Genomic DNA, 15974 nt, shown 5'->3' on the forward strand with positions numbered 1-15974 from the left:
TGTGACTAATAAGTGCCTCTACAAAAAGGTACATATATATATTGTCGCAGCCTATTAGGAGACGGATAGCCGGCGTAGAGGACGTGTAAAAGCACTTTTATGAGAGCAGTCAACACGACGTCGTTGGCGTCCCTGTTTTTCCACTCGCGCGCCACTTCAGCGTCGTTCTCATCGCCTGGCACATACCCGCGGCGACCATATAGGATGTGGCATTTGCCCCCCCCCCCTTTGAAAAAAAAAAGCATCGCCCCGATGCACCAACCGCCGAAGGCTGTGCACAGACGGTGCAAAGTTGAGGTCACGAGGAAATGTAGGGCTTCATAAGAAGCACGTGCACAACCTCGGGCAGATGCCGCCGGCGTTTGGAGCAGTTATGGCTGTCGGGGACAACTTCATAATTCACATCGCTGATGCGGCGCAGAACTGTGTACGGGGCGAAGTATCTTCGCAGGAGCTTCTCAGACAGCCCCCGCCGACGAATCGGAGTCCAGATCCACACCAGATCACCGACGTTGTATGTGACGGGTCTGTGCCGAAGATTGTAGTGTCGGGCATCGTATTCCTGTCGTTCTTGGATTCGCAAACGCGCAAGCTGCCTGGCTTCCTCGGCGCGTTGCGTAAACTCCTCCGCACCAGTCTCGTCGTCACCGCACTCGTGTGGCAGCATTCCGTCCAACATTGTTGTCACTTCGCGTCCGTAAACGAGGTTGAAAGGCGTCACGCGTGTTGTCTCTTGGCGAGCCGTGTTATACGCAAATGTAACGTATGGTAAAATCTCGTCCCAGTTCTTGTGGTCGACGTCGATGTACATACTCATCATGTCTGCCAGTGTCTTATTCATACGTTCTGTCAGCCAATTGGTTTGGGGATGATAAGCCGTGGTCTTTCGGTGAGTGGTACCACTTAGTCGCAACACGGTATCCAGAAGCGCAGCCGTGAACGCAGATCCTCTGTCTGTTATGACCACTGCGGGAGCGCCATGCCTTAGGACGACGGCTTCGACGAAAAATCGCGCTGCTTCGGCTGCTGTTCCACGTTGGATAGCACCTGTTTCGGCGTATCGTGTAAGATAATCAGTGACGACGATTATCCATCTATTTCCGGCAGTAGACTTTGGAAATGGACCTAAAAGGTCCACGCCAATTTGTTCGAACGGCGCTTGCGGTATCTGAACAGGATGCAGCAGTCCAGCTGGCTTGCCGGGTAGGGCTTTGTGGCGCTGGCAATCTAGGCATGTCTGTGTGTAACGTTTCACGATTTCACGATCGACGCAAGTCTTGGCCAATAGTATTTTAGCCTAATTCTTGCCAATGTGCGGGTGTATCCCAAGTGACCAGCGGTCGGCTCGTTGTGACAGGCATGTAGGACTTCGTCGCGAAGAGATGCGGGAATGACGAGTAGGTAGCTGCTGCCTTTAGGTGAAAAGTTCTTTTTATAGAGAACGTCGTGGCGTAAGCAAAACGAAGGCAGCCCTCTCACGAATAACCTCGGCACGCTGCTTGTTTTTCCCTCTAAGTAATTGAAAAGAGGAACCAGTTCTGCGTCCTCGCGTTGGTGGCGTGAAACGTCGACAGTATCTAGCACGCCTAGAAAACCCGCGTCATCATCGTCGTGGTCTGCAGTCTCAACAGGAGACCGAGAGAGGCAGTCGGCGTCGGTGTGTCGCTTCCCCGATTTGTACACAACCGTGAAGTCGAACTCTTGGAGCCGAAGACTCCAGCGCGCAAGCCGACCAGCTGGATCTTTTAAATTGGTCAGCCAGCAAAGTGCATGATGATCACTGACAACGGTGAAACTCCGACCATACAAATATGGCCGAAATTTCAGGACGGCCCACACCAGAGCGAGACATTCTTTTCCTGTAGTGGAGTAGTTAGCCTCCGTCCTGGATAGCGTCCTGCTGGCGTAAGCAATCACTCTTTCGGTGCCGTCCTGCCGCTGTACAAGCACTGCGCCGAGGCCGACATTACTAGCGTCGGTATGAAGAATCGTAGGAGCGTCTTCATCTAAGTGTGCGAGGACCGGAGGCGCCTGCAGCCGTTGCCGTAGGTCATCAAAAGCCCGTTGCTGGTCTTCACCCCACACAAAGGGGACATCTTCTCTGGTAAGATGGGTCAATGGCCATGCGATGCGCGAAAATTCCGCAATAAACCGTCGGTAGTAGGCGCAAAGGCCCAGAAAACGTCGCACGGCCTTTTTATCTGATGGCGTTGGGAAATTAGCAACGGCAGATATTGTATCAGGGTCAGGGCGGACACCTTCACGACTAACAACGTGACCGAGAAATTGAAGTTCTTCAAAGCCAAAATGGCACTTTTCAGGTTTGAAAGTTAGACCAGCTGAGCGTATTGCTGCGAAGACCATCTTTAGTCTCCGTAAGTGTTCCTCGAACGTTACGGAGAAAACAATCACGTCGTCGAGGTAGACCAGACAGGTTGGCCATTTGAGGCCTGAGAGTACAGTGTCCATTAGTCGTTGGAACCTTGCCGGCGCAGAACACAAACCGAAGAGGAGCACCTGAAATTCATAAAGTCCATCGGGCGTAACAAAAGCGGTCTTCTCACGGTCTCTCTCATCAACTGCTATTTGCCAGTAGCCGCTTTTCAAATCCATCGACGAAAAGTAACGTGCGTTTCGTAGCCTGTCCAGTGAATCGTCGATACGCGGTAGCGGATTAACGTCTTTCTTTGTGATCAGGTTGAGTTTTCGGTAGTCGACGCAGAAGCGCAGGCTACCATCCTTCTTTTTTCACCAATACGACAGGCGATGCCCAAGGACTCTCAGATGGCCGAATAACGCCGTCGTCAAGCATCGTCGTCAAGCAGCCTTCTTGAGCTCATTGATGAGCTCAAGAAGGCTGCTGCGTTCGACGGGCGATAAGGTGGGACTGATCTCGACCACAGGGGCAGGCATAGCCCCAATGAACGTCGCGTGCTCCACTGAGAGGCAGTCCTGTATTGATGTAAATTCGTCGAAGTAAGCAACAGCCGTGCCTTTAACAATGTGTCGACGTTCCCCGGTAAAATTCGTCAGCAGGAGTTCAGCACGTCCGTCGTGTACGTTAATTACGGCCCTGGCGATGGAAACGCCTTGACTCAGTACCAGTGCGTCGATGTGTTCAGCGACGCCAGTGCCAGTGTTGAAGTTGTCGCAAAGTACAGGCACGAGGGAACAGCTTCGCGGCGGAAGCGTGACGTCGTCGTCGGCGATACGTAAGCGGGGTCGCTGGTGCTCCGCGGGGTCGACGTCGTCAGAACTCGTAGAAAATGTGACGACGAGGTCACGGACATTAAACACTGCACCATACTCTCTCAAAAAATCCATCCCCAATATAAGTTCTTTACAACACTCAAAGAGAATGACGAGGGTGGCGACGAAGGTTGCGCCGGCGATTACTATTCTGGCTGTGCATTTTCCAATCGGCGTCATCAACTGGCCACCGGCAGGTCGGATGTTGGGCCCGGTCCACGGCGTCTTCACTTTTCGCAGCCTGTCGGTCAGCTTTTGACTGATTATCGAAAAATGCGAACCAGTATCGACGAGAGCGGCCACTTGGTGACCGTCAATGCAAACGACAAGATCGGCGCTGACGGCGTCGGTTACAGGAGGTGTGGTTGGAGTCGTCGGAGTTGTAGAGTCGTCGATCGTCGGAGATGGGGGCTCTTGGGTAGCTAGCCGGTTTGCAACCTCACCCCCGGAGGTCGCTGCGTCTAGTTTCCCCGGCGCGGGCTAGGGGACCTGCCCCTAGAGGCGTCAGAAAATTCGCGACGGGTCGGTGGGGTGTAACGAGCCGGAGAGGGGGAACGCGATCGAGGCGTCGTTGAACCTTCAGGCCGAAAGTTTGTAGAATTTCCGTCGCGGCTACGTGCAGCATCAGACACAGGGTAACTGCAGCTGGAAAATTTTGGATACCCAGCCGCGCGGTAGTGGCACGCGCGGGAAACATGTCCTGCTTCGCCGCAATGAAAGCATAGCGGCCGGCGGTCAGCGGTGCGCCACAACTCGGTCTTTCGAAGCGGGTAGCCGGCAGAGGATTCACTGTAGAAACGAGGCGCAGCGATCGACTGGCGGCGATACGGCATAGTTGGCGGCGGCTGTGACTGTCGAAAATAGGGCGTCGGGGGTGGCGGTGATGGCTGCGTCGTAGTGGTCGACGGTGTCAGCAGCATCGAAGTGGCAGGAGGTGGACGGCAGACAGCTTCCGCGTAGGTCAATCGTCGCGGCACCGCCTGTCATTCGGGCGACGAAAAGGCCTCTCGAACTTCCTCCCGAACGATATCAGCGACAGAAGCCACCGCTGGTGCCATGGGACAGATCCCGAGCTGCCGGATCTCCTCTCGCACAATCTCTCTGATGACTTCACGTAGAGACGTGCTGAAGCTCCCAGGTAGAATGGAAGCGTTCACCGGCGAGCTCTTGCGATCATATTGGCGGTACCGTTGCTGTAGTGCCCGTTCTATAGCGGTAGCCTCCTTGGTAAATTCGGCCACTGTCGTTGGTGGGTTCCTCACGAGCCCGGCAAAGAGGTCCTCCTTCACTCCGCGCAAGAGATAGCGCAACTTCCTTTCTTCGGCCATCTCAAGGCTGCTCTGCGGAAAAGGCGGGCCATATCTTCTGCAAACATGGCAACGCTCTCGTTTGGTTTTTGAATACGGGATTCAAGTAGGCGCTGCGCGTTGTCTCTTCTGTCGCTACTAGTGAACGTGTCTAGCAGCTGGGTGCGGAAGGCATCCCACGTGGTCAAATTTCTCTCCCGGTTCACAAACCACGTCCGCGCACTGTCTTGAAGCGCAAAATAGACATTAGACAGCTTTTGCTGTGAGCCCCAGTCATTATAACTGGCGACACGCTCAAATTGGCCAAGCCAATCTTGGACATCCTCAAAAGCGTCGCCGTGGAAACTTTCTGGTATCTTAGGATTCTGCAGCGTCACCTGCGATGGAGTTGCAGTAGCCATGGCCGAAGTAGGTTGACGCATTCCAGCAGGGTCCTGCAAAGGGCTGAACTCGGGCGTCTGGCCTAGCAGGCGGCGACTGTACCGGTGCACAGGAGTTTCGATGAACGAAGGTGATTCCGCTTTCGAGGTATGGCTCCGCGAAGGGGTGCCGAGCATGAGACAATCCTACCCAGCACCTCCACCAGTGTCGCAGCTTATTAGCAGACGGATAGCCGGCGTAGAGGACGTGTAAAAGCACTTTTATGAGAGCAGTCAACACGACGTCGTTGTCGTCCCTGTTTTTCCACTCGCGCGCCACTCCAGCGTCGTTCTCATCGCCTGGTACATACCCGCGGCGACCATATAGGATGTGGCAATATATATACGTACTGACACGTGGACTACTTTCGGGTGAGCGCGTTTCACCGTCTAACAAAAGTTATACTCAGCGGGGGACGCGCCGGCATGTAGCCGTACTTTCTGGAAGGTTATCGATGGTTCTATCCCCGGTCGGTGGTCACCGAACCTTGTGTAATTTTAAGCTATGTATGCGACACGCGAATGGTGTAGAGCTTTCTGGGGGACACGCGGGCATCAGCGATTTGTCTGGAACGTTCGGTGGCTCCTTCATAAAAGCCGACGTATTTTACTGGTAGATTAGCTTTTGACGACCGCCGACCGTGTTCCCCCTATTGCTGTGCTTTGAGTGTAACTAGCTTTTGTGGCCATAAGTTCGCCCAATAAAAAGTTTGTTTTGCCATGCACAGTTCTACAGTTGCATTATTTAAGGTTTTTGTTGTCCCCTGAGCGCTGCGTCCAGATGTACTGCACGCCCTTCATGATGATCCGACCGTTGCACACCTCGCATTCACCCGGACGCTATCGAGGATACAGGAAAAGTATTACTGGTCTCACCTGACCGTCGATGTCGCCCCTTAAGTCAAGACATGCCGAGACTGTCAGCGAGGCAAGACACCACGGACTAGGCCAGCGGGATTACTCCATCCGATTGAGCCTCCTTGCTCACTATCAGCGGATCGGGATGTACTTGTTAGGACCTTTCCCGACATCAACAACCGGAAATAAGTGGATCTTCGTGGTGACGGACTACCTCACCCGGTTCGCTAAAACGAAAGCTCTGCCAAAAGGTAACGCAACCGAAGTGGCGAAATTCTTCGTCGTCAAGATCTTGCTCCGACATGGCTCCCCGGAAGTCCTCTTCACTGACACAGGAACGGCCTTTAAAGCGGAGCTCACCCAAGCCATTCTGCAATACAGTAAGACAATGCACAGGAGGAAAACTGCCTAACACCCTCAGACGAATGCTCTTACGGAGCGCCTGAATATGGCACTCGCCGACAAGCTAGCAATGTATGTCGACGTCGAACGCAAGATTTGGGATGCCGTCATGCCGTATGTAACCTTTGCGTACAACATGGCGGTGCAAGAACCAATACAGATCCCGCCGTTCAAGCTGGTTTACGGCAGGCACCTGACGACGACATTCGACGTCATGCTGCGGCTCGTTACCGATGAAGAGAATCTTCACGTTGCCACCTATCTCCTGCGCCCCGAAGAATCCCGACAGCTAGCCCACCTGCGGATCAAGAACCAGCAGAGGACCGATAGCCGACTCAACCTTTGACGTCGCTAAGTACCAGCCCGGCGACCGTGTTTGGGTTTCGACCCTAATACGCCGACGAGGATTCATCGAAAACCTCCTGCGCCATTTCGAACCCTACAAGATATTCCAACGCATTGGCACACTTGAATGTGAGGTCGTACTAAAGGGCATTTAGCTGTCACAGCGGCGCCGCTCACGACTTGAAATAGTCCACGTTGTGCAACTTAAGCCATTCTACCAGTGCTAATGAACTTTGATACTTTACTTAGCTGACATTTTTACTTGGTTTCTTCTTTACTGTCTTACCTTGGACATTGTTTCTTTGATAAATGTACTTTTGTGTTTCGCTCTCCACTTACGTTTATAGCAAAGGGACGATGATTTTTGAGAGGGGGGCATAGACGCGTAGACTAGTTTATCTTTTTCGGGGGAGCACTTTCCACCGTCTAACAAATGTTCTCGCTCAGCGGTGGACGCACCTGCATGTATCGGAAGTTTCTGGAATGTTATCGATGGTTCTATCCGCTATCTGCTGTCACCGAATCTTTTGTAATCTGATGGCAGGTATGCGCTACCCGAATGGAGTAGAACTTTGTGGAGGACACGTGGGCGTCAGCGACTTCTCCGGTAGGTTCGATAGCTCGTGTATAAAAGCCGACGCTCTTGACCAGTAGATTAAATTTCGACAATCGCCGACCATGTTCCCCGCTATTGCTGTGCTTTGAGTGTAACCTGCCTTTGTGGGCACATGTTCGCCGAATGGAAAAAAAAGTTAGTTTTGTCAGACACCGTGTAAAAGTTACTTATTTCACTGTCACTACAACTTGATAATATATATATTAATATATATATATATATATATATATATATATATATATATATATATATATATATATATATATATATATATATATATATATATATATATATATATATATATATATATATATATAGTCACGTGTACTTATCTTTATCGGGCGACCACTTCTCGCAGCCTAACAAATGTTATCGCACAGCGCAGCACACGCCTGCATGTAAAAGAAGTTTCTGGAATTTTATCGATGGTTCCGTCCACTATCTTTCACCCCTCAACTTGTGTTATCTGATTGCGTGTGTGCGCCACGCGAATAATGTGGAACTTTGTAGAAGGCACGCGGGTCCCAGCGCTTGCTCTGGAACATTCAACGACACATGTAAAAAAACCGACGCGCTTGACCCTCTCATCAGATTTTCGACGACCGCCGATCGTGTTCGTCGCTACCATCATTCCTTGAGTGTAGCATGTTTTTAAGGGCACAAGTTCGCCCGATAAAACTCTAGTTTCGGTAATCACAGTTTTGCTGCCTTCTCAACCGTCACTACACGTGGCATCTGGTGGAGCCTCAGACTGCAAGAATATGACGTCACGGTAATCTACAAGTCCCGGTCGAAAACACTCTGACGCCGACTGCCTATCACGCGCCCCCATCGATCCCCCGCCGGAAGACGACGAGGATGACGACGCCTTCCTCGGAATAATAAGCGCAGAAGACTTTACTAAACAGCAACGAGCAGACCCAGAGCTAAAAGGCCTCGTCGAGGATTTCGAAGAGAACACCGACGTAGTACCTAGGGCTTTTAAAAGCGGATTGTCGTCGTTCACTTTACAAAACAACCTGCTCGTAAAGAACAACTTCTCACCATTCCGCGCCAGCTACCTTCTTGCTGTTCCGTCAGTGCTGCGTCCAGAAATACTGTACGCCCTACATGACGATGCAACCGCTGGGCACCTCGCATTCTCCCGAACGCTGTCGAGGATACAGGAAAGGTATTATTGGCCGCGTCTGTCCACCGACGTCGCCCGTTACGTCAAGACATGCCGAGATTGTCAGCGACGCAAGACACCACCGACAAGGCCAGCAGGATTGCTACAGCCAATCAAGCCTCCTTGTTGACCTTTTCAGCAGATCGGGATGGACTTGTAGGGACCGTTTCCGACGTCAACATCCGGAAATAAGTGGATCGTCGTGGCGACGGACTATCTCACCCGCTTCGCTGAAACTAAAGCTCTACCGAAAGGCAGCGCAGCCGAAGTGGCGAAATTTTTCGTCGAGAACATTCTCCTGCGACATGGTGCCCCAGAAATCCTCATCACCGACAGAGGAACAGAGTTTACAGCAGAGCTCGCCCAAGCCATTCTGCAGTACAGCCATCCAAGCCACAGGATGACAACTGCCTACCACCCGCAGACGAATGGTCTCACGGAGCGCCTCAGCAAGACCCTCGTCGATATGCTAGCAATGTACGTCGACGTCGAGCACAAGACGTGGGACGCCGTCCTGCCGTAGGTAACCTTTGCTTACAACACGGCGGTGCAAGAAACAACACAGATCACGCCGTTCAAGCTGGTCTACGGCAGGAACCCAACGACGACGCTCGACGCCATGCTGCCGCACGTCACCGATGAAGAGAATCTTGACGCCGGGACCTTTGTCCAGCGTGCCCAAGAAGCCGGACAACTCGCCCACCTACGGATCAACAGCCAGCAGCGTACCGACAGCCGACACTACAACCTCCGACGACGCTTCGTCGAGTACCAGCCCGGTGACCGTGTTTGGATTTGGACTCGTATACACCGACGAGAACTGAGCGAGAAGCTTTTGCGTCACTATTTCGGACCGTACAAGATCATCTGACGTATAGGCGCACTGGACTATGAGGTTGTGCCAGACGGCATTTCGCTATCACAGCGGCGCCGCTCACGACCTGAAATAGTCCGCGTTGTGCGACTCAAGCCGTATTACCAGCGTAATGAACTTTGGCACTTCGCGTAACCGACCTTTGGAATTTGTTTCTCTCCGTTGTTTTGTTACATTTCTTTAATAAGTGTCCTTTTGTGTTTCGCTCTCTTATATTTGTAGCATCGGGACAATGCTTTTTTAAGAGGGGGGTAATGACACGTGTACTTATCTTTATCGGGCGACCACTTCTCGCCGCCTAACAAATGTTATCGCACAGCGCATGACGCGCCTGCATGTAAAAGAAGTTTCTGGAATGTTATTGATGGTTCCGTTCACTGTCTTTCACCCCTCAACTTGTGGAACTTTGGGGAAGGCACGCGGGTCCCAGCGATTGCTCTGGAACATTCGACGAAAGATGTATAAAAGCCGATGCGCTTGACCCGCTCATCAGATTTTCGACAACCGCCGATCCTGTTCGCCGCTACCATCATTCTTTGAGTGTAGCCTGTTTTTGAGGGCACAAGTTCGCCCAATAAAACTCTCGTTCCGTTAATCACAGCTTTGCTGCCTTCTCAACCGTCACTACCACGTGACAATATATGTATGTATGTATATATATATATATATATATATATATATACAAGCATATACATGAGAGAACCATGTTTTGGAAGTTAACATCGCAGTACAGACAATGACGAAGGAAACGAAGAACATGGCACTGGCGCTGACTTGCAAGTGAAGTTTATCTTGTGGGAAGACACAATTATAGACACAGAACAGCACATGCAACATGTCAACACCTGAGCGATTTTGCATGCGTATTAGGAGCCATCCTGGTGACTTGTCTAAACACACGTTGAAAACATCAGTGCGTCATTACGTGCATAAGACCAGTGCATCAAAACATAAAAACCATACACCTAAAAGAAGACCGCTATCCAACTTACCCAAAATCTACCGTGAAACACTTCGTTCCAAATACCTTAATTCATTTTTACTGAGAGTTACGGACGGTCTACTGACGGCACCCTTCCCTATCAGTATGAAAAGCTTGGATAATCACCCTTGTGGCTTGATCTTTATGCCAGAAAAAGAAGCAGTTTTTTTCGCTAACAGTTGGCACCCACACTGTCTACAATGCGAAAACAAGTGCAAAATCCCTGTACTTTTTAATGATGACAAGTGCTCCTTTAATCTAATGTTCATGCAGCGGCCGGTCTGGCCCACATAAACATTCCCGCATGAGAGGGTAACTTGTATAAAACACAAGATCTATATATAGCGTGTCTATTTGTAACTTCTCGGAACAGAAACTGCAGAACTTGCCATGGCCCAATATTTTTTTGTGCGAACGAGAACAAATTGTACCAAGTTCGTTGTGCTTGGACATGACCACATGTAGCTCATACATACTAGCCACGTTCTTCAAGCAATGCGAAAAGTTATGCAAATATGGCAACACCACCTGTCCTTTTTCTTTGCACTTGGAATGCCTTCATTTTCTCTTTACCTTATTAGTATCCTTTATCCACTTAATAAGATTATCCCCAAGCCCTCAAGATTTCCCTTTCCGTGTAACCAGGGTTCTGTACTCTCTGAATCTGGGAGAACAAAACCTCCCTCAACGAATGCTCGCACGTCTTCTGTAACACCATGCGCAGCGTGGCGTAAATAATACTCGTTTCTACTATTTTTGAGTGTCCTGAGCAAAAATGTAAAAGCACCTTTGCGAACGAGGCTCATATACCCAGCGCAAATGGTCCTCGCAAAACATATTGTAATATCCAGGAATCGAATGTCATCTTCGGCAGGCAACTCAAAAGTAAATTTTGAACCTTTACTCTCCCCAGAAGATCTTCAAAATACCAGCCACTTTACTATTTAGGTGTTTACTATTTAGAGTACTAATAATGAAAAAGAAAATCAAGGGTTTCTAGCTGCGGTGAAAAAAATCTCAGTGCCCTTCCACTCTGTGAAGAAAGATGACCAGCGAAGCTCTGTACTTTGGCCCCGTAATGGCTAACAGCCCCTCCGCCGCGGGTCGGCCCGGCATTGCTCTATCTTCGGAATCGGCCCACGTATGGAGACAGTTTAACGCGTGCTTCACCTCCGCCGTGGGTCGGCCCGGCATTGCGTGGCCTCCGGGATCGGCCCTCATATGGGGAGTTTTTTGCTTACCACGCCAACGACACGAACATTTTCTTGGACGGTAGGGGTATACAGCTCCGCTGTGAAAAGACCGGTGGTGGTGCAATGTTTGCACAAGTTTCCTCATTGCTTGAAGAACGTCGCTAGTAGGTATGGGGCGCGTGTGGTTATATCTCCGCCCAACAAACTTGGTATGATTTGTTCTCATTTGCACAAAAAATATTTGGGCCATGGCAAGGAATGCAGTTTTGTTCCGAGAAGTTAAAAAATACGTGTGGTCTATATATATATAGCCCTTCCGTTGTGTACAGCTTGCCCCTGTCAAGCGGGAAGGTTTATATATATTTATTTATTTATTGGTACCTCAAATACCCCATTTGGGGTTTTACATGAGGGGTGGGCATATTTACATAATATTTTCAATAAATGCCTTGAACGATGGATGACTGGAGTGGTGCACCGCTTCAGAAGGTAGATGATTCCAGTCTTTCGCTGTTTGAATGAAGAAAGAGTTAAGATGAGCGGAGGTGCGAGCTGGAGGGGGATAAACAGCCTTTGAATGGCCATGACGGGATGAAGTGCGATGCGCAGGCGTGATGTCGGTCTGATGAAGTAGTGAGTGATAAAATGCTAAAATGATAAAATAATGTGCCAGACAGGCCGCTGCGTGAACTAAAGATTAAAGGAGCACTTGTCACTTTTAAAAGTACAGGGGTTTTGCGCTTGCCTTTGTATTACAGAGAGCGTGCGCGCCAACCGTTAGCGGAAAAAACCGCTTGTTTGGTCTGGAAAAAGATCGAACAACAATGGAGATAATGGAATCTCTTCATATTGACAAGAAAGGGGAAGGTGCGTTAGTAGATCATCTGTCACGTTTAGTAAAAAAGAATTGAGATATTTTGAAGAAAGCGTTTCGCGGTAGATTGTTGTTCAGTCTGATAGGGAAGTCTTCTTTTGGGTTTATGGTTTTTTACGTTTTGACGCACTGGTTTTATCCACGTAGTGACGCACTGATATTTTGCACTAGTGTTTCGACAAGTCACCAAGATGGCCCCTAATGAGCATGCACAATGGCTTAGCTGTTGACATGTTGGCATGTCTTGGCCTGTGTATATAAATGTGACTTTCGTTAAAATAAACTTCAGTTGCGAGCCAGCGCCACTGTCGTGTTCTTCGTTTCACTCGTCTTTGACTGTTTTGCGCGCTTAATTTCTAAAACATGAATCACCACCAATTCACCGAAGTTTCTCTTCTAGTACATAGGACAATGTTAAATTTCGTCATACTATATATTTCGTGATCTATTCAGTTCTGATTGGCCAATATGGCTGATATGGCTTCTCTCATTGGCTGAAAGCGCCACCGCTTCAAAATTGACAATATGGCGGAATTTCACAAGAATACCATCCCTCTTGGGGCATAGAATCTGTGATCGCGCCTAAGGACAGCTAACGACAATCAGTCACTGACATATGAATTATGCGAGATAACATGACAAATGGCGTACACTGGTGGTGAAGCCCATTATGTTCTAGACCAAATGAGGGCAGGAATCAAGGGCAGTGCCCCTGGTGATCCTGGTGCAGCCAGTTTCTCAATCAAAGCGGCAGGAGCTGTACTTTTGATCACAAATTTTTGAACAACTGACAGCGCTTTTAAAATCACGTAAACTGTTCTTCCTTCCTGGGTTGCCTTCTTGCAGTACTAATATTTTAGCTGCAGCGTTGAAGCCAGTTATTAAGCGTTGATTACCAACTGAAACGATCCGTAAAGCGAGAGCAATGGTTTCAATGTATGAAGAAGCAAACATTCATTGTGGCGTGAGACCCAGTGAACTAACGCAAGCTAGAGATACAGAGATATCCAGGTAGTGTAGCTATAGTAAGAGCAATCACACTCACCAACGACGCAAGCGTTGAGAATCGAAGATATGCAGCCGGCCCACATGGCACGGAATCCGAGCCCAGCGACGGTGGACAACCGCTCTGGGCAGAGCGCCCCAAGGGTGCCCAGAGCGATGCCCACGGAGCACAGGTTGCCGAAGCCACAGAGCGCAAAGGTGGCCAGCATCACTGTCCTCCTCTGACGAAGATAACGATAGACATTTCACTTAGGAGGCGCGTGCTCCATACGCATATAAGCATGACTACGTCCAATTCTTATACTTAGGGTACACAATTCTCAGGGTACGCAATGAACGGTAGAGCATTTTGCCGCTATATTCGAAAAAGAATGAAAAAAAAAACAGCCCTAAAATATTGGTCATTCAGACAGTCTAACAGCATTCATTCGTGGAGTGTTTGAGTGCACTAATGTCGCTTTGCGCAGGTGCCTAGCCATGCGGCAAGTTTTCGAATCTCACACACGCTTTATTGCAGTTCCCGAAACTGAAAACGTCAGCAGCTATATATATGAAAAATCTATTTCAATATTTCCTAATAGGCTACAAGTTCTCAATTGAAGATATTGCAGTTAAACAATACTTTATAACTTCATAAATTCTTGTTAATAAGCTAAGCCCACTGTAAAACAATAATCTGAGTTACTGAAGATCACCGTGAAGAATAAATACTTCTTTCGCTACATTCTCGTTACGCACACGTGCATTTTGTGAAATCTTGGCACGCGTTAGCTGAAACACGCTTTATAAACAAGTGTATTGTCGTGCGATGCGCCGAGAGTGATAACCAGCTCACGCGATATGTACATTGCGCTAACTGCGGTTTCGCGTCAGTTGTAGTCCGTTAAGTGGGAGAATTGCAACGGTGAAAAAAATAAGTGTAGGGCGGCTATTGCTCGCCGAAGATTTGCAAGCGAATGTCTGACAAGCAGTGCTTCTGAGTCATTCCTGTGTGGTGCTCCACTAACAGAAGCTCATCATAAACAAAACGCTTCTAAATAACAAAACTGCGTCCGCATAGAGTTATTAATAGCACAGACCTTTTTCGCACTGCTGCATAGAGATAAATTTGTGGTAGACGCTCTCTAGTCCTCGTGCGTGTTGTTATAGTAAGTGCCCCCGCCGGAGAAATTTGTTGCTTTTATTACGATAGCAATTATATGGACACTCAGGGCACATTTCTGCCGCCGGTCGCCGTCGCCGTGAGGTTCCGTATGAGTAAAAACGTAGAGGGTGAGCCGACGAATGCTGTTACATCTCGTGTGCGCGAGCGAACACAGGCCGCATGCGTGCCCCCTCATGTTGCACGCGAGGCATGGACGGTCAGGTGACGGAGGAGGGTGTTCCCCGGCGACTGCTTTTGTGTCTCGATGTTCTCCCCTCCCTCCGCTCCGTACACAGTGGAGACAACCGCAACATCTACTACGGCCTTGCCCACGCGAATCGCAGACACCGTAGTAGGTGCCTTTGGCGGACGCTGCAGGGACGCGTTTCCAGCGCTCGTGTGTCTTGAAAGCAATCTGCGACGTAGCCACAGTGCGCGCCCGCGCGGGCCTCATCTGCAAAGCGATCAGCGACTGCTGTATGTAGCTTTGTATGCGCTGTGCTTTCGTCGTTTCGTTCGCGTTGAAGCGAGAGATGCATGAAGGTCAATTCGCTTGCGGCTGCCGCGATTCATCCCTCCAGAATTTTGACAGCAAGTCTCCGCACTCGTCAACCGAGATGTGTTCAGGTCTGTTTGTGCACGCGTGACATTGTGATGGTTAATTTCGTTAAAACACGTTGGCGGACTAGTCGGTTTGAATCCATTACAGAATGTGTAAGCGCGACTGAACAAGGACTCAGAAAGAACCAGACAAACAAGGACAGCGCTATCTCTGTGCGTCTATTTCTGCGTCCTCGCTGACTGACGCTTACACATTCTATTATTGCTAATTTAGTTCGTAAGCGAAAGTTTACAAGCTTATGCGGATGATAAAGCTACTATCGTCAGTCCGTAGAGCTGTCTACTCATTTGTTATAGAAATCGGTGCTTCGCCTTTCGGGCGCGACTGCGAATTTTTTTCTTCCTTTCCGTAACATCGCTTTCACGATACGCATAAATGTCAGAAGCATGTGCCGTTTTCTTTTTTTAAATGCTACGAGATATGTCAAATATCGACTGAGGCTGATGCACTGTTTCGCCTTTTGAGTTAATTCCTGCAACTTCATTGCATAAGGAATCGCAATGTACAAGTAAATAGCTATATTTTTCAGGATATAATAACAGCCATCATTTACTTTAGGAAGAAGTTGGAGGAGAGTTGGAGGCAGAAACCTGGAGGCTTACAAAAAGGGTTCTACTTAAAATGAGGACGACGCAACGAGCTATGGAAAGAGGAATGATGGGTGTAACGTTAAGGGATAAGAAAAGAGCAGATTGGGTGAGAGAACAAACGCGAGGTTGTGACATCTTAGTTGAAATCAAGAAAAAGAAATGGGCATGGGCAGGACATGAGGACGGAAGATAACCGATGGTCATTAAGGGTTACGGACTGGATTCCAAGGGAAGGAAAGCGTAGCAGGGTGAGGCAGAGAGTTAGGTGGCCGGATGAGATTAAGAAGTTTGCAGGGACGACATGGCCACAATTAGTACATGACCGG

At 49.3% G+C, this 15974-nt stretch overlaps 1 protein-coding gene across 1 annotated transcript in view; it reads right to left on the reverse strand.

The window, feature by feature from the left end:
• Positions 1–6624: 6624 nt before the first annotated feature.
• Positions 6625–15974, reverse strand: part of LOC142591622 (putative transporter YutK) — a 35331-nt gene continuing 25981 nt past the window's right edge. The window contains exons 3-4 of the mRNA XM_075703921.1: positions 13333–13513; positions 6625–6674 (exon numbers count right to left, since the gene is read on the reverse strand). Of these exons, the coding sequence (XP_075560036.1) occupies positions 6625–6674; positions 13333–13513 (231 nt within the window). The remainder of the gene's footprint in view (positions 6675–13332; positions 13514–15974) is intronic.

This window comes from Dermacentor variabilis, chromosome 8 (genome assembly GCF_050947875.1).
Source record: "Dermacentor variabilis isolate Ectoservices chromosome 8, ASM5094787v1, whole genome shotgun sequence".
Classification (NCBI taxonomy): Eukaryota; Metazoa; Arthropoda; class Arachnida; order Ixodida; family Ixodidae; genus Dermacentor; species Dermacentor variabilis.